The sequence below is a fragment of the Poecilia latipinna genome, unplaced genomic scaffold, assembly GCF_001443285.1.
Source record: "Poecilia latipinna isolate Pla-1442-1.1 unplaced genomic scaffold, P_latipinna-1.0 Scaffold1091, whole genome shotgun sequence".
Classification (NCBI taxonomy): Eukaryota; Metazoa; Chordata; class Actinopteri; order Cyprinodontiformes; family Poeciliidae; genus Poecilia; species Poecilia latipinna.
Window position 1 is genome coordinate 85,542 of NW_015113707.1, and position 22,916 is coordinate 108,457.

At 37.1% G+C, this 22,916-nt stretch overlaps 1 protein-coding gene across 2 annotated transcripts in view; it reads left to right on the plus strand.

Annotated features, from left to right (window-relative positions):
- asic1b (acid-sensing (proton-gated) ion channel 1b) overlaps positions 1 to 22,916 on the plus strand; it is a 78,054-nt gene that overhangs the window by 47,541 nt on the left and 7,597 nt on the right. For both annotated transcript variants that reach the window (XM_015052145.1, XM_015052146.1), the window contains exons 3-6: positions 7,653 to 7,780; positions 20,568 to 20,718; positions 21,628 to 21,684; positions 22,140 to 22,293. In XM_015052145.1, coding sequence (XP_014907631.1) covers positions 7,653 to 7,780; positions 20,568 to 20,718; positions 21,628 to 21,684; positions 22,140 to 22,293 — 490 coding nt within the window. The remainder of the gene's footprint in view (positions 1 to 7,652; positions 7,781 to 20,567; positions 20,719 to 21,627; positions 21,685 to 22,139; positions 22,294 to 22,916) is intronic.

Sequence of the window (22,916 nt, forward strand, 5' to 3'; positions counted from 1 at the left end):
TTTAAAAAAAGAATATATATATATATATATATATATATATATATATATATATATATATATGTAAAGATATTCCTAATCACAGGTTTTGTTTTTATTTGATATCTAAATATATAAAGACACCATTCATCAATCTGGCTCAGTCTTCTAGATTACATAATGCATCATTTTAACCTCCAAGAATTTCTCCTTGCAACAAAAAGAAAACTTGCTTTATCAAATTAATACTTGCATAATTTAATCCATCACTTAAGAATTGCATTTACCCAAACATTCAACAAAAGCAACATTTTTTCATCTATTGTAATGAATGGGTTAGACGCTGGCAGCAAGGCTCTGTTGCAGGACCTGGATGCAGAATGAAGGCTGAAAGCCGTATTTACTTACATAATGTCAGCATACAGTGAGCCAGTTAGCGATTTGGGCAAATAGTATCTGACAAGGAGAGAGTTGGGATGCTGCTCAGTGAGGGCAGAGGTAAATTTCCTCTGAAGAGCAAACACATGAAAGGTTTGAATCCACCACAGTTTGGTTCATGGATATATGTAGTTTGTGCTCAAAAATGATTTTTACTCTTGTGCTTTAAAAGTGTATGCTTGATTTTATATAGAAAATATGTGCTGCTGTTTTGAAAGTTAGAATTTCTTGTTTGTTTTTTTCATTCCTAAAAAATGCTTAGAAGAAGTGTTATACTGTGGTAATTTTCCAGTCTCTGGCATTTCTTTTGAGATTTGTTATATTTTTTCATATTTAACTTCTTAACTGAATGTTATGATGGAAGCGTTTTCTTTTGGCTGATTAGGGTCCTGACCTTTGGTTTGATTCATATAAGAATAAAAAAGGGAGCAACTCTTGGGGAAAGCAGCGTCTCGTCACATAACAGACAAACTTACATGAGTCAACATAATTTGTTGCAGCATTTCCATTAACTTGTTTGGTACAATATGCAAAACATGTAGATTTGGCAGTTGAGCAATAGTGTTTTTGTACTTATTACAATAAAGCTTGACACAAATCAGCATTTTATTCAGTATGACACTGAACAGGAGTGTTACCTCATTAAAAATAACATGTCAAAGCAAAGCAGCTAATTTCTGTTAGGATCTATAAATGTGTTAATTTTTCTGTGCCAATATTCCCAAACAAAGCTCCAGTACAATAATTGCATACTTGGACAGATAAGCACATGATGAGACACTACAGGTCACGGATTGGTCTACACAGAGTCTTGAGTTCTTCCAATTATGTAAAATTATAGTGATAAGTGCAAATAATAATGTTTGGGCAAAATGAAATAATCTGACTGGAAGGCAAACAGATGGTGTGGTGAGAAATACACATGGGCTTGTAAAACGAGAGAAAACAAAACAGTAAGCTCTAAATATTTTACCAAACACTTAGAAAATATATCATAAAGAGCTCAAGGCTTTCAGAAGCACTTCCAGGAAAGGCTCTGATATTCTTAATGTGAGATTACTTGTTGATAAAAATCACAAAGCAAGACATATAACAGGAATAAAGGCATAAAGCTGGAAAGTTTGTGGCTGATAGGGTAACCTGCCAACCTGTCTGAAGACAGATATTTTTGGGTTTGTTAGAAACTAAAGCCACATATGCAGTTTCAGTGATACAGAATGCAAACTGTATCAAAGATTTTTCAGTATGCAACGTTTCACCTCGAAAAGTCCCATCGAGTTTTGAAAAAAAAAAAAAAAAAAGAAATGCTGAGACCCAAAGAACTTCATAGTTATAAATAAAACATGTAATATGCGGGGGGGTTTCCCACTGCTTCAGATCTGGGTTGTCTGAAGCTAAGTATGGACAAATAAAACAGTTTAAGCAGTAGATTAATGCTTTGTGTTATACAAAAATAACACCTCAACATATCAAAGAAATTCATCAATTATTAATTGACTTTAAAAAAAATTTAATTGTGTTGCTACTTAACAATTTGCATAACATGAAACTTACCAGGCGACTGCCCAATGATGCAATGCTTCCTCAGTGGCAAAAAAAATTCCCCAAAATAGGCTGTAGAAGAAGAAGAAGAAATAATAAGTAGAAGAAATAATCTTCTACTTTAGTGAATAAATAACTTTACAGTATCTGCATCTTATTCACCCACTCAAACACTGACGCAGCAGAAAAACTCCTGACTGTTTGTGAGAAACATATGTATCCACCTAGACATTACCCAACTATTAGGCAGGAGAGCTGCAAGTTCAAATCTGACAGAACAAGAAAAAAAATGCATTTTTAAGGCAATATAATAGGGTTAGAGGCTTAGTGACAATATATAATGTGCAATAATGTGTAATATGGCTCACTGAGTAGAGCGACATTTTATCAGGGAATGGTACGAGAGCTCATGGAAAACAAGAAAGTTGGTTTTGTCCAGAATAAGTTTTCTATTGCTTATTGCAAACGGAGCTGCTAATGTTGAAAAAACACAGTTTCACCATTAAATAAGAAATTAAATTAAAGTTGCATGTGAATAAACTTGTTCACTCAATAAAACATTAAAATTATGGCAGTGATGGATGTAAACAGTTACATGAGATACATTAATAATTCAACCATCACAGGAAACGTCGCCGTCTGATTCAAACATTGCAGCGACAAATTCCTCGTACTTGGGAGCAGCTACGTGTGCAGAGTTTTGGAGAAATGGCAGCCATCTTATAGAAGAGCAATGTTGGAATGAGACAAACTTTTATGAAGCGTGTGATGCTGTGAGAGCTCTGGTGGACCCAGCTGGAACTCCTCCTGCTACTTCCTGTTGTCGTCTTCGTCATTTCTGCCAGTAGCAGCATCCAGCTGTTGATCACGTGACTATCGTGACCCAAAAAAGTGTTTCCATTGCATCTATTTTGATACGTCTGTGAAAAAACACATTATTCTAGCGCAGAATTGTTCAAAATAAGCATGTTTGCATTAAGCAAATGTATTTTTTAAATCTTATTTGCACAATTTTATGGTGCAAATGGGTTTATCATAACATCTCATAAATCTCAAGCATAATTTGAGATTTATGAAACCTCCCTTTTAGAAATAAAAATGAACATTTGTGATATTTGTATAACATTGGGACAATTTAAGCTGCACTGAATTGTTCTAACTGTTGTGATTCAGACTCCTGAAAGCAAAGTTTGTGAAAGTAAAAACAATTGATTCTTGGCTAAGCTAGAAACTCAGTGAAGTGTCTTCTAGTCTGCTTCTCAGTAATCCAGTAATATGAATGTGCATGCTGGTCACAGAGAGAGAGGCTCACCCGAGGTCGCATTCATTCAAGAACTGCCACTGAATACCGTCGGAGAACAAAATGCCACCCCTGATTTAATTTGAAGCATTGGATGCATCTAATGAAACCATAATCTCATGTGGGAAAAGGCTACAAAAACAACTTTGCTTATGAAAGATATTGCTGCTGTTTGAATGAGTCTGTTCTGATCAGCTGAATGGTGTCGATGTTCAATGGAAGGTCGAATTCGACCCACCACCTTTACGCTCTGATCCATATTGGGACGTCGTCACATGGATCATGATCTGTGATGCAGATTTCATAAAGCCGCTCAGAGAAGTCAGGTAGAGATGAATCTGCAAATAGACATGTCCTTGTTATTAGTCTATGCCTGGTTCCATGTTGCAAAGGCGACTCCGTGTCTCCATATTCCAACAATGACAAACAGTTGCTCCTGTCATTTCATAGAACAGAGCATTTCCTGCTCACGCCACCAAACTCAGCCAATCACAGCATCCCCTTAAGATTCAAATTTCCTCAACTAGAAGACAGAGTCAGAGCATGTCTGTAACAAAGAGAATCTAATCAGCCGAATCTATTACAGATTGTATCATTTTGAGGACTTGCTCTTCTTTAAAGCACTGAATTCAATGCTGAAACAGTCTGCATGTTTACATTATGGAGGAAATGCTCCAAATACACATTTTATACACATATATATATTTTTGTTTAACTGCTGTTTTACCTGGATGTCCCTTTTTTTCCCATTATACCTTAAAAACTAGATGTGCAGACAATATTTACATTTTAAGCTTAGGAAGTTAAGCACAGTGGTTAAATGTGATTAATAACAGCACTAGAATGGGATTAGTCTGATTATTTTTGTAATAAATTGACAGCATTAGTACAAAATAGACTTATAAGAATAAGACTTAAATATCAGGACTTCTGACATTTCAACACGCCTCTCTGGTTCTGCGTCATCTGAAACAAACACCCTCCAGTGATCTCTCTGGATCACCTGGTATCACGTTAATGACAAATTGATCAGTAAAAGGGGTTTGAGGTTATTGAGGAACTATAAACCTAAAAAACTGAATGGCAGAGGGGAGAACTGCATTCCAATATAAAGTCACCCTTGCTTTGATTTTTAGACTCTGCTTGTCTCAATTTTGCCTCTTACAATGATAACTTTATTTTATTGCAATTTCTTAAAAGTATTTAATTTCCCAACCAGTCAAGTAAAAGGTTAAAATTATTATCTTTCTTTCTAAAAACGACGAGGCATCAAATATATTGATAAAAAAATAATATTTGAAGGTAAAAAACAGCTTTTCTAAAGTCTAGTCATTAAGGAAAACATCCCAGTCATGTCCTAGTCTCCAAACACGAGTTATTCTGGAATCCTACTCATTATGCTTTGACCTCTTGCAGTAATAACAGAAATACTGGGGATGCTTTAAATAGCATCGTAACCTTCTGCTTTAAAATGTTAGTATTCCTAGAAATGAATCATCTACCACGACTTCAGGGAGTTATTTCTTAACAGCAATAAAACATTAAAAGTGAGACGCTGTCTGATTCAGCATATTTAAATGACCGTGTCCTTTGCAAACAGAAGGGTGATGTGTGCAGAAAAAAAGAAAAAACTGCCACCAGATCAGCAGAAACACAATTCTCCATCCTTACAACAAACACAGCAAATTTGATCTGATCTAATCAGAAAAGGTTCAGGAAGGTTTGCAGTCCAGATAAATAAGAGGAAGCTAAAGGATCGTTAAGCCACAGAGGTGGTTTACCCAACAAGATCAGCTGCTTGAATAAAAATATCTTTCTTAGGAGAAAGTAAAAGTCTGAGGATAACCCTCCAGAGTCATGACCTAAATCATGCAGACCTCCTTTGGGATTTGATGGGGAAAATAATGTCAGCTCTGATTTCTTTGCTGACTTATACAAAACCTTATGCAGTGTTGCTACAGGAGATTTCTTAATGGTAGAAATAGCTTCTGTTCAGATTTTTTCCATTATTTGAAACTTGCCAAACACTTTTTTTGTCTTATTAGCTGAACTTTTGTGACAGTACTCGACGTGAACAGAGCTTCACAGAACAGACAAGTATTATAACGCAGGGCACATTTTCTGCTTGAGAACCGTCTGTTCCCTCAAATGCAATCAAAAGGATTTAAAGAAATAGTCTATTATCAGCGCCTGATGGCATCACAACGGGCTTCTTCTGTGTGCTGCCTGCTCACAACACTGACTCAGACTAACTGAGACAAAAAATAACAAACACCAAGAATAGAGTCGCGTGGAATTAAAGAAGTTCAACCCCAACAAGTGTGATGAATCCTGATTCCCTTGGTTAAAGTTTGGTTGAGTAATAAATTATTTTTTACATGTTGCTTAATGTTCAACCTCTAATCTTGTTTTTTTCTGAGAATATCCTCCTCTTTAACCATAATCCATGCAGACAAACAAGGAATTTGAATTTGGTTGCTCTTCTTAAAAAATTTAAATATGTAAGCAGAAAAATAAAAACATTTTAGTATAGGTGAAAATATTACTTAAAAGCCCATTTATTTCAGGAACTTTGTCACATTATAAATATTAGTTACACACATATTGATGTTTGAAATCCTTTATTTCTGTTAGTCATGATTATTTTCCACCTTCAGTTAATGAAAACATTTGAAATTAAAATATGACATCAAACCAATATTTATCACATTAATGTGGGCTAAATGAAAAGTATTTAATACCTCCTTAAAGGTTATTTTTCAAAGGTACTTTTAGTCTGACGAGCAGGTCTGTGAATGCATATTATAATTTATTAAATATGACTGTTTACACCGCTAACATCATGAGATTTTTTTTAGGAATAAACAAAGCTAAATTGCAAAAATTAAACTCATGTCACCATCCTGTAGCTATGGAAACACAACAGTCAAACTATGAATATAGATCCTTACAGTTTTAAAAAGTAAACATGTCCATCATTTTAATTTTAAATGCAAAACAATTTAAAATCTGATGATTTATCTATGATAAAACAATTTAATCAGATTTAATATCATTCTCAATAAAGCAATGCTAATATTTTCAATCTGTGGTCTTTGTTAAAATTTATGGATTCATCTTCTTAGCTCACTTAAACTCGACTCGACTATATCATGTCTGCAATTATTTTTGAATATTAATTTAAACTTTGCTTTTTTGATTGTAAAATTGTAATAAAGTCACACTTACAAGTTAAAATGACAACAAAACATACCAAAATGAAATATATGTGTAAAGGTTTACATTTTGTTTGAGACATTTTTAGACTCCTGACTGACAAGGTTATGATTTTTTATTTTTTCTCAGCTTTTCTTGGACATTGACTTCCCTAACAAGAATGTCTGCGGATACTAGGAATTCTTCCACATTAAGTGAAAAAAAGTGATTTTTATTCTATGAAACCCACAAAGGATGGCCATGACTGCAGCATGGCAGAAGATTGGGATGCTTTCTGTTTTTGTATATCTATCTTCCGCCTCTCGAGCATTTTCCTTGGCAGCAGAACAAAACGGCTCGGTATTCAATCTCACTGGACCAATATGTAGCAGTTCAAATCTGTCACACCATGTCGAAGCTTTCTTGCTGAACTCCTGCCACAATTTTTAGCTCCCTAATTGAAAATAGTGAGAAAGCCTTTCCGCTTAGAAGATGATGCCGAGTGACAACCAAGAAGGGGAAGAGAAGGGCTGGGTTGGCAGGAAGCAGACACTGGACATTATCACCAAGCTGGCTCTCGAAGGAGCCGACTTGCTTACTGCATAATTAGCATTTTAGGTCAGTTATTGTGAAAAAAATATGCTTGCTTGCAGAGGTGTTGCTTGAAGTCCATGTGTCATTGAGGGGTTTCCCTCAAGTCTAAAGAGGCCCATCTCTTTGATTTAAAATCTATACAGCAGAGTGCTATGGGGAAGGAAGCTCTCAGCTGTATTGATTTTGTTTTATCCTCATCATCATTTATTTAATAATTTATACATTCACTTTCATTTCCTCTGCAGTAAGCAAGGCTACAGTGAGGCAGGCATTGTCATCGTCTAATCTGTTTGGAAAATCCATCCACTTTATCCTTTCGCTCCTTATTCAGGCTATTTAACCCACAAAAATACCAAAGTGTTTGTCATTCATGAGAAACGATGATGTATGGAGTGATTCAGATTTTGATGAATAGGCAATGATAGCTTCTAAGATTTTCTTCAGCTAAGACTTTTCAGTTTCCGGTCTGTTTTTACTCCCCTGACTCAAATATATTCCAACACTGCAACACTTTAGCACCTTCTGGTTAGTAATGATGGCGTAGGCTCGTGTGTGCATACAAATCATCATCCCTGTTGTAACCGTCCTAACCTTTTACCATCAACAGATGAGACATCATTTGAAGCTGGGATCAAGGTTCAGATCCACACGCAGGACGAGCCGCCGTTCATAGACCAGCTGGGCTTCGGAGTGGCTCCAGGATTTCAGACCTTTGTTTCCTGTCAAGAGCAACGGGTACGTCCTGGAAGAGATCACAGAACGCTGAAAACATGCGAAAATATGTCTGCATAGCCATCAGTAGCTGCATTTCCATTACAAATGAGTGCAGAGCTTTGTCAGTATTCCACTAATGTAGGAAAAACATAATTTTGCAATTGCGGTGTTTGCATTAAATAAGAAACACTGTTAAAATCACATGTGAATACGTTTGTTCATGTGAGTCGTTAGAAAGCATGCCACGCCGCGATCCTCCTGCTACTTCCTGCCGACTTCTTCCTCATGGTTTGCTTCAGTGGCAACATCCAAATGTTGATCGTGTGACTTGAAAAACAGTCTTTCCATTGCAGTTTTGCAAAACAAGCCAATTCTGATACGGTTAAAAAAAAAACATCTCATCCTAACACCAAAACTTTTATTGAAAATGAGAGCTTTTCGAATTTGCCTTGTTTCCGTTAAGCAAATTTATTTTCAAAATGCCAAATTATGCAACTACATGGTCAATGCAAATGCAGATAATGAAAGAAGTGACTGTAGCTTTCATTACAGTCCGATTTCAAAAGTGGTAAATATTCTAAATATTCATTTACTCCTCTAAATGGAATCAGTGTCATTCAAGGTTTCCTGTCACTGGATGGTTTGGTGCTTTTAATGTCTTTTAATCTGAAAGCTTTTCTTTGTTTCTGGAGCTTCTGCAGAAAACTCACATTTTTTCAAGCATGACATGTGCAGAAAACTCACATCTTTTCAAGCATGACATGATGGTGCAATGTGACCCGTAAAGTCTGTTTTTTTGCAGCGGTTTTTTCTACAGATTCCTTTTGGAAGTGTCTAAAGCATCCTATTTTTACACAACACTGAAAAGTAGACAAGCTAGACTCAAACAAAGGGAAATATTACACTGGGATGTTTATTTTGCTGAGAAAATTACTGTGATTAGAAAACTATGTGAATCTTTGTCTTCATCTGAATGTTTATCAGAGGTTTTGGTTAAAGCACTTTTGCATAAGTCTGTAACTAAACATGAGACAGATAAAGGTGCAAAATGTTTAAAAAATGTGGTTTACATCAGTCTACAAACCAGAAGTTGAACAACATTGTTCTAAGTAATCTGTGTATTCTGTGAGCCACACAGACTGTATGCACAATGTCTGCGGACCGTTGAGATTTCATAGTCAAGCTTATTTCCTTCATTTCTTGTTAACAAATTCCTTAAGACTGTCTCGGAGTCTGAGCCAGTCTTAAGTCATTTTACTGACTCACGAGACACGATTCGTCATCTACATTAACTCGTTCACTTTAGCTGTAACCCAAATTCATTCACGAAACCAACTTATCAAAGCGCAGCTCAAGCAGGGACTGATCAACTTGGTTGAGCCCAGGCAGGGGCGGATCGGCGAGGTAACGATTCAGCTCAGTTCAGCTCCAATAAGGATGAGACGAATGGCTGAGGATGAGTTAATGGTTTTCTCTCAGCAACAGTGCGCTCTCTGCAGGGGGTAGAACCCGTCTGTTTCCTGCTCTTTGCCGTCCGCTCCTGCACCCAGAGTAGAAATTTATTCATCAAGTCACTGTGGTAATAAATTTTTAGCTTGTTCTGTTGTATTATTGTGGAGGTAAGGATATTAATCATCACTGCAAACAGAATGAATTACTGCGTGCAAGCTACAGTGTGCAAAGAAAGTGTACAACAAAATCTGAGATAAGAGAAAAAAAGTTATTTGTTTTCTTTTATAGATGATATTAAATACACTTACATTATAGTGCAGGGTCTGCAACCTGCTGCTCTTCCACAATCACGCTATAACTTTGGCTGAGATGATAAAAAACAAATAATGTTTGTTTATATGTTTTCCTGTCAATACTTTGTGCTTATTTTTTAATGTACTAGATAATGCTTCTTTTTGCAAACATCTAACCTAAAAATGAAAATAAAATGGCAACAATTTTGGACTATTAAAAGCTGCAGACCTGTACTGGTTTTGGGTGCAGTGTGTACTGGGCTGTACTGGGTAACTGACTCAAAAACTCCACTCACTTTGGTGACTCACAAAGAATCAAGTCAGTAAAAAGAACAAATTTCCCATCAACTACTTCAAATCTGACATGACTGCAGCTTGTGTAAAAAATCCAGCGGCATTTTTAAGTTGTGGTCACAGATTTAATATCAGTAAATGTTGGTAATCTGGCAATATTACCAATATTAATATCAGATATTGACATTGGCTCATTTTTTTTCAAATCGATGCGTCCCTACTTCACCTTTTTCTATTAACTGAATAGAAATCAGAAATAGTTTTTGCCCTTTTTACAACACAGGTAGATCAAATGTATGATAAAAATACTTCATACATACACATAAGTGAAAGGTTTACTAAATTACAGTAAAATTTAATTTTTTCTAGTTTTTTATTTTTTTGCACTGAGTTCCCCCGTGTCTACCAGTCCTTTGCTTCATACGTAAATGCTTCACAAACCTTTAAGCTTTATGTAGTTGTGTTGCTTTGAGCAGAGATGATTAAAGAAGATATCAAAGCTGTTTGAGCTCAGTTCTTTTTCCAACTTCAAAAATATCAAATTCTCGTCCCTGCGGACTCTACCTCAAACTCAGTCCAGCATAATCCATTTATCAGTTTTGTGCCAAACAGAAGGCTCTTTACCTTTTTTTTTTTACATGTGCTGTTCTACTTCTGCAGAACGTTAAGCAGCTTAGAGGTACAAAATAAAAATCTCTGACTGAACAGTTGAAATATTTCTTATTTGCCTTAAAACATAAGGCATGTATAAATCTGTGCATGCAAGATCATAAGATCCTGTGCAGCTGTGAGTATTATCCATGATGCATCTCCCTCCAATCCATCCTTTCATCGTTGAGTGCGCTTGTGTCTTTGGGTTGTGACATTCCTTCACAGCTCAGGTGTCTCTGGCAGGGTTGATCAGTTTGTTGTCAGTGGAGCAGCAGCTCCAAACATGTACGAATCTCCATCTAACTCTCTGTTCAATCTTTGCTTTTCATTTCAGGCACTCCTTTTTTGTTTGGCCAGTAGCTCATTTTCCATCTTAAATTGATATTTAAAGTCACAAATATACTTTTTCCCATAAACATTTAACCTGTTTTGTAACCAAATGTGTGGCTTTTGTGGGTTTGTAGACTTGCATTTTTTTAAAGAAAAGTGTAAAAAAAATAGAGTAAACAGAGGACATGATGATTTATAAAGCAGGGCGATAATTGTTATGACCTTATTCTTCAAAGTTCTTATATAACCTCTATTGGGGTTCTAAGAGGGAAAAAAAGATGCAGCTTTTCTGGTGCAAACACGTGACAAGGTGTTGTTTTTGAACAATTTCTGCTACCGTAGCGTTGTCTAAGCTGGTTGTGAAACTTCAAAACATCAGTGAACACAACCACACATCTGTTTACACATTCTTCTAGTAAATTCCTTTATCCACTATGATGCAATTTCACACACAAAAAATGTATATAGAGGGAACAACAGGCTGTGAATTACTAAAACAACATTTCCTTTTCACACTTAAAATTACGAAGGTCATCGTACGTTTTAGAAGACAAAACGTACGATGAGGCGAGGAAACAGGTGGCTGTTTCTTCGCCACCTTTGGGGCGAGGAAACAGATTTTTGTGGAGATTTGCTTTAGAAAAATACACAGGAGAAATACTTCCCTTTTCATAATTCTGTATGAATAAAATGGTGAGAGTATAATAAACTTATGCATTCATGTATACTGTTTTCAGTCTACACTTTGTGTTCTTGCCATTGACAGGAATTTAAATATTGTTTTTCTATTTCTGTATTTGTTTTGTCTTGTTTTTTTTCTTTTGCATTTTTTGTTTGGTTTTGTTTTTTTCTGCATCGTGAGTTTAATGACAGACAGACAGACAGACAGACAGACAGACAGACAGACAGAGACGTACATATCAAAAAATACAGCTCCATAAAAACATTTTTTTATTTTGTAGTTTATTTAAAATATGCAAATGATGCCTACCTTCCCACTTATTACAAAATAACATATTTCACAGTATCAATTAAACCTTAAGGAAGCACAATAACTATAGAACACCATAGCCAAAGAAAATAGCCGGCATACTCATAATACTTGTGATATTTGCAAATGCACATGGTCAGCAGGAGGTGTTGTTCAGCCTAATGGCGCCTCTCCAGTTTCTCTTTGTTCTCCAACACAGAAACTTGTAGTCGTTAGTGCGACTGCTTCTCTGAGCGCCCAGAGCCTCCTGCAGAGGGTGTGTGTGGTTACAGAGGACGGCCTGCATCAGATCCTCTTCTCCACCAGCTCCCCAACAGAGTCCGCTCCCCCACCCATCACCGACATACACTTTCTGATCCCGCACACGGATGCTCCAACAAGCAGCATCAGTGAATGCAGCGCTGGCCACAACCAATTGATAAAAAATACAGAAGAACCGACTGCACACAATGAAAGATTTTCCTAAGAAGGAAGAGCTTCCTCAGTTTGTTCTTATTTGCCACATGTGTGTTAATAGATTAGTCCAGTTTGTTGTCAAGGTGAACTCACAGGTATTTATAGGACTCAACCAGATCAATGTTTTCTCCATCCATTGTAACAGGCGGATGCTGAAACTGGTGCTGAATATGGCGTTGTTAAAGTAAAATGTCACTTTTTAATCAAAAGTGAGGATGTAGGGTGTGCTGTGGTGGCGCAGGGGTTACGCACAACCCGCATATGGAGGCCTTAGTCCTCAACACGGCTGTTGCAGGTTCGATTCCCAGCCTGGTGACTTATTAGCTCAATCGTGAGCTAATAAGTTGCTCATGATTGTGACAAACAAAAAACCCCACATGGTTGCCATAGTTATGTGTCATAAGAACTGTCTTGAAGTCAAAAAGACTAAAAATCCTTCCAGCTGCACCGCACCCAAAACCAGATGGAATAATTGTCCAAAAAAAGCAACACCTTAACTAAAATATTATGAAAAAAAGTCTTTAAAAAGGACAAATCAGGACTAATATAACAAACTACTTCAACATGCTGCTGCAGCACAACTACAGATTTCTGTAATATGAGATTTTTTTTCCCCCACTTGAATTAAAGGTTTCTCCATTTTCAGTGTGAAATTATGCTTCTGTAGTAAAAAAAGGAATCTGTTTTATAATTCTCTTAAGACATGGCTACCAGGGGTGCCAATAAACGTGACCAGCACTGCGTTTTCACTGAAAGGACAAAAGGATGGCGAGTTATACGACTGAAATTTTATAGCCAGTCATTTTCTCCATTTTTCCCTTTCCTCAGAAATGAAGCTCTGAAAGTGATTTGAAATGCTAGCTGGTAGGGGATGATGTGTAGCAGCATGGTCACAGATCAAACCAGACCTAAAACACTATTTGTTTTCCACCACTGTGAAATATCTCCACAACATATTTGCTTTCAAAGCTGTGACCCCATTCCCCCAGCGCTGCTCCTTCATATCCCCCTGCCTCACTGGTGCAGCCTCTTCTAGCATGAAGACCCCGTGACATCAGCATTTACTCAGCTCTCTGCTGCCCTGCAAGCTGCTCTGTTTGCTCTGCGGCTTAAGAAATGTTTCTTTGGCTGGAAAACATGCTTCAGCTGTTCGACAATAAAAACAGATCATATCCGATTCGATCTTGGAAATTCAGCTAATATATATTTATATATATTAGCTGTTATATATTTACCATATTTATTACTCACTGTTTTATTAGATATCTTCATTTTATTTTTCATTTCATTCACTCAATAGTAAATATGAATAGTTCATGTAAAAACTAAAAGAAATAATGAATGAAAAGGAGCAGAAAGTAGCATAAACTTATAATATTTCCCCTGAATTCACATACAGGAGAATTAGCTAAACTCAGAGAATGACAAACATATTTCAAATACACAAAAACACCAGTTTAATCAATGCCATATTGCTATATCATAATGATTTTCAGATTTATTTTAAATACAGAAAAACATTTAGATTGTTCCATAAACTAACACATTTAATTGAAATGCATCTTTCCTTCATCACCTCTCTGAATCTAATTTTTTTTTAATCTCTTAAGTTGTATTTACTTTCTCCTTTTACAAACCTGTTGAGAATATTACTACCCCACACTTTCACACAATATGCCAGACATGGAACAATAAGTTATTTGTGCAAAATATACTTTGACTTTTTGGAACTTGAAAAAGAAAAAGCTGGTAAGATGCCAGAAACCTGAAAATGTTGGTCCAAAAAAACTGGCATCTTACCAGTTTTTCCAAGGACCAAAGTTGTTTTCCCTTTCATAAAGACGTGGTTCACCAGAGCCGGGTCGAGCATCAAAAAGTTTACCCAAGTAAGAGCACCAATCAATCAATTAATCCTTCAAGTTAGTTTGTATTGCACAATTCAGCAACAACGCAGTTAAAAGCGCTTAAGATGTTCAGTGTCAACTTGTTCTTCTTCCAGTCAAGTTACTTACAATGACTAAAGTATCCAGAAATTTTACTCAAGTAGCCAAACTTCATAACAAATCACTCAAGTAAAATTAAAAAGTACAGCGTAGTAAAAATGCTCTTTTTCCAAAATGTTACTCAAGCAAATGTAACTAGTTACTACCAAACTCTGGGGTACATGTTCATTTGTTTAAAAAGCAATCCTGATTTTCAGACAGAGGGACAAAAACATTTGCTACAGACGACAGTGTCTGTTCTAATCCTCTTTTGATATGAGATGGGATAAATAAAGCTATTTGGCTGCTGAACATGTTTTAACCTCTAAGCCAACAGTGCCATAATGAGGTTGAAGGGCTTATTCATGTTTGCGTGCACCTTAGAGACTTCAGGTTCTTGTGCAACCCTCTCACAGAGACCCACATGGGGCTTTAGCATAAATAAAGAACACAGACTTTGCCCAGTCAGCTTGTCACAATTGGTCTTGTTCAGTGAAATGAAGTAAATGTGGGTTATTCCTCTCAGCTGTGAATAATTTTGTGGGTGCGATGGTTCAGTTTGCAGCCAGACAAATCCTACTCTCTGGTCCCTAATATGCAACAGATTCATGCATAATGAATGAAGGAGAGAAAAGGGGGATTTTGGTGGTAATCTCAGTCCGTCCACGTCCACACAACTAGTCAGTGCATTCCTGTGTCAGCAGGCTGCAGCAGGATTTTGCATGCTGCCAATGTCGCTTCTGCAGGAAAGTATGCATCTCTTTTTATCTCTCATTGGCTCCATTACTTTTTTTTTTCCCGCTCTCCAACATTCATTACAATTCTGCTAATACAATTTCTGTCTTTAATATCATTCTCTACATTCTCCTTCCCTTCAGCCTGCCTCTGTTTATTTATTCCCTGGCAGGCTCACTCTTCATTAATCTAATGCAGTTTACCCCACACTCATTCAACTCTGCTTCAGCAATCCTGTAGTGCAAAGCTGCCACTGACTTTTCATCTGGCCAAACTGTCACTCACCATGATCCCATAAAAAGAAAGAAAAAATGCAATATCTGTCTCCCTTTTTAACATAAAGAGCAGAAATCCTGCAAACGTCTCTTCCGCCAGCATATCTCCATCCTCCCCTTTTTCCTGTCCGTGGGTTCATGTAGACTTCCTCCTCTCTACCTTTTATTTGCTCTCTCGCTCAGTTAATGAAGGGAGAATTGAGGTCAACGTCTTATCGTGATTTGTTTCCTTCCTTCTGGTTGTTAAACGGCTAACCGCACTCTAAAATGTCTTTAAATCTTCTACGCCAGACTCACTTTGGGCAACACTGGTTGATGGTTCTCGCCGTGGAAGTGATGTTGACAGTTTATAAATGCGTGGAGCATTTAAAATAGCAGAACTATTGTTATTAAACCATTTATTTTCTCCACCATGTGTCCTGTCCATGTGATCTTGAATCTTTTCTTGATCATCAGGTTCCTTGCAGCACTTATGTTTCCTGTGTTTTGCATTGGGGAAGCTCTTTAGCTGTGGGTACCTGTGTTTTTTTAAAGTGCATCGTAATGTGTGTGAATACTTTATGCGCATGCTGAACATCGCCCTGGGTTATTAATAACCAAATCCAGTTCGCTGCACCCATGGCTGCCTCCTGCACTCTAGTACAAATTGTAAAATACAGGTTCCTAAATCACAATGGTGGCCTTTTAATTTATTGCTGTGTGAGCACTCAGTGGTGCACACTTTGAGCCAATGAAACGGAGACACACACAAGGGTCCTTTTTTATTATTACACCCCTCTTTTTTTACTTAATGCATCAAGGTTTGCATTTTTTTCAGTTGGATTAAATGCAAATTAGAGCTGCTGATGTTCTTATGTTGAAAAAAATATTTTCCTATGACGGAGGCTTACTGTGGTTGCATCAGCAATGTGATAACTTGAGTAAACATGCAGCTCACTGAGGTTCAGTTTGGAGAAGAAGGTATATGTTTCTATATTTAAATTCATAATTAACGCTACAGCTATTTTACTCAGCCATTATACATTAATTTAATTGTTTCGGTTTCTTGAACTCTATTATTACACACTAGTAGAAAGACTGGATATTTATCTGTCTGGGGCTCTTATCTCTCCAGTGGTCAATAATATGATCTCATGTTTATTCATATCTGTGTATTTGTACTTTCCTGGTTTATCCACTACTGGGGATTCAGCTGCTTTCTTGCTATTTTTCCTAAACTTTTCTTATGGGTAATTATTCCTTGGCTTTTCATAGACTACATGTTTTATTTATGTCACAATGTTTTGATCTTTGTCTTAAACCAAACATTAAAAAATGCAGAAATTGTATATCGGAAAGAAAAGTTCGAAGAAAAGATGAAATTCAAGGTTGAACATAAATATGCTGTATTTCTGAGTGCAATTAATTTATATTTATTACATTTAAATCAAATATAAATGTATTCATTGAAAATAAATAAAATCTAATGAGTTTGGTTTAGTTTTAAAAATATGAATATCTTCTCTTAGATCATTGTTTGTTTGTTTTTTAATTACAATAGACTTGTTCAAATTATTTGTGACATAAGAAATGTGAACATAAATCACTTTTCTAACAAATAGGAATGAAATCTAATTGGTTTAAACCTATATTTCAAAAATAAATATATGTAATGTGATTACATAAGTGTGCACACTGTTTTTGAACCTTTTTTATTTAATTACAGCCATCAATATTCTTTGTTGGCCATCTGTCAACATGCTACATCTCAACTTGGTGATATGTGCCTACTCCGTATCCACAAGCTCTCCAAATTTATTAGAGTATGGATTTCCTGTCCACAGCCCTTCTTCATATGTTTAGCAGATGTTGGACTGTCTCTGGTTTGCGATTGGCTCATTCTGAAACACCAGTTTTCTTGCGATGAAGCCATAGACGTTTGTTTTTTCCTTTAAAAATGAAATCTCTGTAGAATAACCTTTCTGACAGACACTTGAAGATTTGGGGTCAAACTATCAGACTTCCAGGGCTGTTTATAATTTTGTTCATCTTCATTAAACGTTACTTCAATTCAAAGAAAAGATTACCTCAGATCATAATGCTGCCATTACCATACTTGGTTTTAGATAAAAACTTATTTTGTGTTTGTGCCATGAGTATCTTTGGGAGCTGTGGCTGATCAAATAAAATTCTCCCGTAAAGCTTTTAGATTGATGTTTTCTTTGAAAGAAAATTATTTTGTATTTTATTCCTAATTGTGGTCCAAATTCATAGAGAATAAAAGAGATTGTCATCACAAGGGAAACACCACTACATCCTGGAGCCTTTTTTCCGCCTTATTGATCAGTTTCAGCTTTGTCTTTTCAGCACTTTCAGTTCATCAATCAGTTTTTGTAATTATTCTACAATTATTGATGACTATCCTCAAAGAACAATGATGTTTGTCATCTGTAAAAAATGTGTGCCTCCCTCCCAACTTATACGTTTGAGCAGTTAGGTCTTTCTAACTGTTTCTAACATCCTTCCAAGCTGCAGTTAAAGCTAAAATATGCATATAAGCAAATGCCATTAAAATAATTAATTTAGCTTCATTTTTGGTTCATTTCTGGTTCAACCTTTCCTTCTGCAGTGGCTCTTTTGGAGGAACATTCATTCACTATTAGATTTCTGGCTAATGGGACTCCAAGTTGAATCCTCTGATTGAAAGGATCTATTTCTGAGCTCATGCTCTTAAGTTGAGTTTGATGTTGAAGTATGAAACAGAGGTGGTTTCATTTCTGCTTTGATGTATCCCAAAGAGGTTCACATTATGCAGCACCCTTTATGTTGTGTGAGCGGTCATAGAAAAGTCAGATTATAATCAACCACTTGTCTGCCAAGTCTGAAGAACTTGAGTGTTTAATTTTGATATAAGATATTATAAGTGTGTTTAGAAATCATGTTAACCATATGAGCACATACTGGCACAATTCAAAATCAGACAATACTCAATGGTTTGGTTTCAACTTCTAAATCAATGAGTTGAGTTTTTTTGGGCGGAGGGTTGCATTCTTACATTTCTACTTACTTTGTAATATGAAAAGTATATTGCATAGTAGCTTGTATTCGGTTAAAATCTCTGTTTTAGGGCAGTTAGAATTACCAGAACTATTTCTATTTGTTGAATGCCAGAATAATGAGTTTTTTTCTTTCTTTCTTCAAATTAAAAACATCCAAAATGCAATTCTGGATGTGGAAGAACCATTTGTATGGGGTGAAGTTGCTTCAGTAATGTGCACATAATGTTCTATAACCATGATGTCATTTATTTTTCAAAGTGCACCAGTCCCTCCTGCAGCAATGCGTTCACACAGCATGATGCTGCCAACCCAGAACAGGTTTGCAGGCTTCCCCGTTTATTCCTCCAAATGTAACAATGGTTATTATGGCCAAACATTTCAATTTTACTTTCATCAGAGCAAAATAATATATATATATTTTTTATTATTATTTTTATGTTGCCAGAATCTGGAAATTGAGATCTGTATTTTTATGTTTTTGGACTAATTTCATATTTTCTTTATAATTTATGGGTTTTTATTTTGGATTAATTCACCACCTAGCATCCTTTCAGCCCCTGATGTTAATGAACTTGTTTCACAGTGGGTCATGGGTGGTTTGGCACAGAAAATTTAACTAATTTCTCTCTTGGACCAATTTCATGTTTTACCTTCACAGGTTTACTTCACAGTGCTGCACTTTTAGCTTCAGTAGTATTGAGATAGGGTCACAGTTTTCGACAGCAGGACCCTGCTACCTGCAGCTCCAGAGCCACAAGCGGCTCTTTGGCTCACTTGGCGATGAAACATTGCCATGGGTTTTGTTTTGTTTCATTCTGTTATTCCATGAAAGAACAATGACCTCATCTGGTCCTCCTGGTAAATTTGGTCTACAGCCACCATTGCTGTGGTTAATCATCAGCCAGCATCGTGTAAGTCTTTAGCTTAGCAACAGAGGTTGCTATGCACATTTTGCACCAAAACACCATCCTCTTTGGAAAACTCATCTGCTTTCTGAAGCAGTATGATGGCAGGACATTTCCATACTGTTTTTATTTTTTCCATTTACATATAGCTGTTCGCGAAGTGATGCTTTCGGACATCTAGAAATTGTACTTAAGTTCCTGAATTCTCTTCCTGGTGTCTTCGCTGATTTCTTTTTTTTCCCATGACGTTAATTAAGAAAGCAGTTTGTACCTCAACTTAATTTCAATAAATCAATAACAATATTGTGATAGACATGTGATCAATATCAGTAGATAATACATGTGATAGAACATTCACTGAACTCTGATCCAGAACCACACAGCATTCTGGGAGATGTAGGCAGAGGAAAAACATAACCTGCTCAAACTTTCATGGCCTGCTAAACTACGTTGATGGTATCAACTCACTCTCTCACTCTTTGGTTACCTAGCAACAACCTGTTGAGTAATTGATGCAGCAACAGTTTCAGGTTTTGCCACCATGCCTCATAACTGCTTAAAGATAAAAAACATTGGCATGGAGTGAAAACTGTGACTCATAAGGTTACTCCATCCATCAGCTTGGCAGGATTTCAGTTACTTAAAACAAAATCCAAATACATGATCATCAATATGATAAGTTAATTCATGGTCATCTTAATGGATCAAAATGGGAATTATTTATTGTGATTTTAATGTTAGACTGTGGAAAAACATAGCTGTAGTGTATGTAAATACCTGGTTTCAGTTAAATTAGATGCATCTGTTGAATGCACCTGCGATGAGAGTGATAATTACACTTTGAGGTCAAGCATAAAACACACAGGGCAGTGTGAAATCACTCACAGTAGACTTTTGTGCAAGATTACCACCAAACATGGACAGAAGTCTGAGGGCGTAATTTATCGATGTTGCATAAGAATTGCATAAAACTTGTTGCTTTAAACTCGGGGTGCATGGGGTTTTGTTCTGCTAAAACGCTGAAACTCCTACAGCCGGACACTTTCTACTACACAGCTGGTGCTATTGGGCTTCTTATGAAGAGTGGGCAGTACGATGAAAGCCCAGAGGGAGACTAGAAATAGGAGAGCGTAGGAGACCGGCTCCAACAATAACCATCTCTGTACAGATGTATTCACCATGAAGTAAGAATGGGATTCATTCTCTGAGTCTAATGCAGCAAATGACCTGTGTAATGTGCATTGTCTGTTGGGAAATGGCCTCTGCTACAGACTGAGTAACAAGTTTCTCATCTTCCTGACAGGAAGTGCAAGGTCAAATGACTGCATTATCATCACACAAGGGGGGAAGGATTTTTTTAACACTTTGGGACTAAAGAGGGTTTTTATTTTCTCTCTCTCTTTCAGCTGACGTACCTGCCCCCACCGTGGGGCGACTGCAAGTCCACGGCGATGGACTCCGACTTCTTCAGCAGTTACAGCATCACTGCCTGCAGAATTGACTGCGAGACGCGATACCTGGTCGAGAACTGCAATTGCAGGATGGTCCACATGCCTGGTATCTTTCACACACACGCACACAAACACATGCACACACACACACACACTGCTTCTTACAAATGCATTTATCAAGCAGAAAAGTGCCCTAGCGGCTGTTGTTTGTAAACTTATTGTAAAAGTGTCCTTGTGAAGTGGTGGTGGCAGTTTTACTCGAGGAACCAACACATTCCTGGCAGCGGTCTTAGAAAATCACATACTTTCACACTCTAGTGGATCGGAAAACTCGACCGTTTTCCCTTTGTGTTTGTCCAGTGATTAAAGCTGGCGTTTGCTGTCTACCTCTTACATTTAATCACAGTGTGAGATCTCACATGGCAAATTGAAAAGGGGGCTCTGGCACAGAGGAAACATTTGGATTGGGACTCTGTTAAGACTCACACACCTGCCTCCCCTCTAACATCTCTGTTGTCAGTCACAGAGCAACCTGACAATCTGCCTGTCTGATCACCAGGATCATATGCTGCCTTGATATGTGTTTGAATATCCTGAGTCCACAGGGAGCGAGATAAGAATCCTCCACGCCCCGTTTTTTGCTCTGGTCCAGATCGTCCTTCAATCTTCCTGTCAAATGTGTAGTTTTTAGGGAAAACTCCATGAATTATTGCCAATAGCAGGGAAGTAATTTCCTGTTGGTCCACAGCACCATGGCAGGTCTTTATTCAGTGTTGTTTTGATGGATTGAAATGAATGGCTGGACTTCTAGAATGACATAGATTGGAACAATGTTGACAGAAACTTTAAAGCAGTGATAAATGGTATCAGTTAGGAGACCAGATCCATTTTATGACAGTATCCAGTTGTGGAAAATAAAAGTAATGACTCAAAGCAAATCTTCAACCCATTTCTAAAAGCTTTTCTTCTTTCCTTCACACTGTTGCTGCTTTTTCTTTTCCCTGTCTGTCCTTAGGAGATGCCCCGTACTGCACCCCGGAGCAGTACAAGGAGTGTGCAGATCCTGCCTTGGGTAAGAAGATAAACCAGCACGATGTGTGTATATGTGTATCCCACTGTTCAGAGCTGATAACAGATAATAGTGTTCCTTCAGCATGATGGTACCACTGAAGCTTTCCTTTTCTGCCTCGCCACCAGCTAAAACCTCTCAGGCCTTTCATGTCTGCTGCTTGTTTTCTTACAGACTTGCGATCTCTCACTCTTTCATGGCATCACCTCGCACGTTGCCCTGCTGTCCCTCTTGCTCCGTCAGCATGTGTCTGTCCTATTTTTTTATATTTTTTTGAAGGTCTCAGAGGTCGCCTCTACTTTGACGCCTCTCACTCAGCTGGCATTTTGTTTGTCACGCCGGAATGACGATAAATTAATCAGTCCCTGTCTTCTCTTTTTGGATCTCTGTCTGTTTCGCCTTCCTCTTCTCTCTCCATCTGTCGCCATCATTTGTTTGGTGTTTTTTTGGTTTCTTAGATTTCCTTGTTGAGAAAGACAATGATTACTGTGTGTGTGAGACCCCATGCAACATGACTCGATATGGCAAAGAGCTGTCCTTTGTGAAGATTCCCAGCAAGGCATCGGCCAAGTACCTCGCCAAGAAATTCAACAAGACGGAACAGTACATTGCGTATGTCATACTTTTTTTTTTTGATTTGCTGTGATGTTTATCCTGTTTGCCTCATTATCATTTTGATTATGTTCAGGGCAATTTTATCCTGCTGTCTGAGAGGCTGCTTCACTTGAAGCAGCTAAAAATTGAGCTTAGATGAGTTTTAAAATGCATTTAACTTCTCTGGAGTATTCAATATCACAATGTAATGACTCTTTTGAGAAGTTTTGATGTTATGTCTAGTTTCATAAAGTGTGTTGCATCTCTTAGTGTTACTTCAGGTGTTTCAGTTCCACCAACTCAAGGTGTGAAGTTGAATAAAGAGTTGGGCAATAAATCTGTAACACTATAAATCACAATAGATCCTTGATCGATATCAGTAGAAAATATGTCCAGTAGATTGTTCAATGATTATAGTGAACTCTCATTCAGAACTGCACATTCACTGGATACAGCTTGAGGAAAAGCTTTTGCCAAATAAGCAAGGTGGGTGGCATCAATGAACTCGCTCATTGGTTGCCTAGCAACAACCTGTTGAGTAACTTGTGCAGAAACGGTTTTGTGTTTCACCACCGTGCCTCATAACTGCTTAAAAATAAGAGAGTGGAGTGATAATAGAAAATGAGTTTTCTCTTATGAAA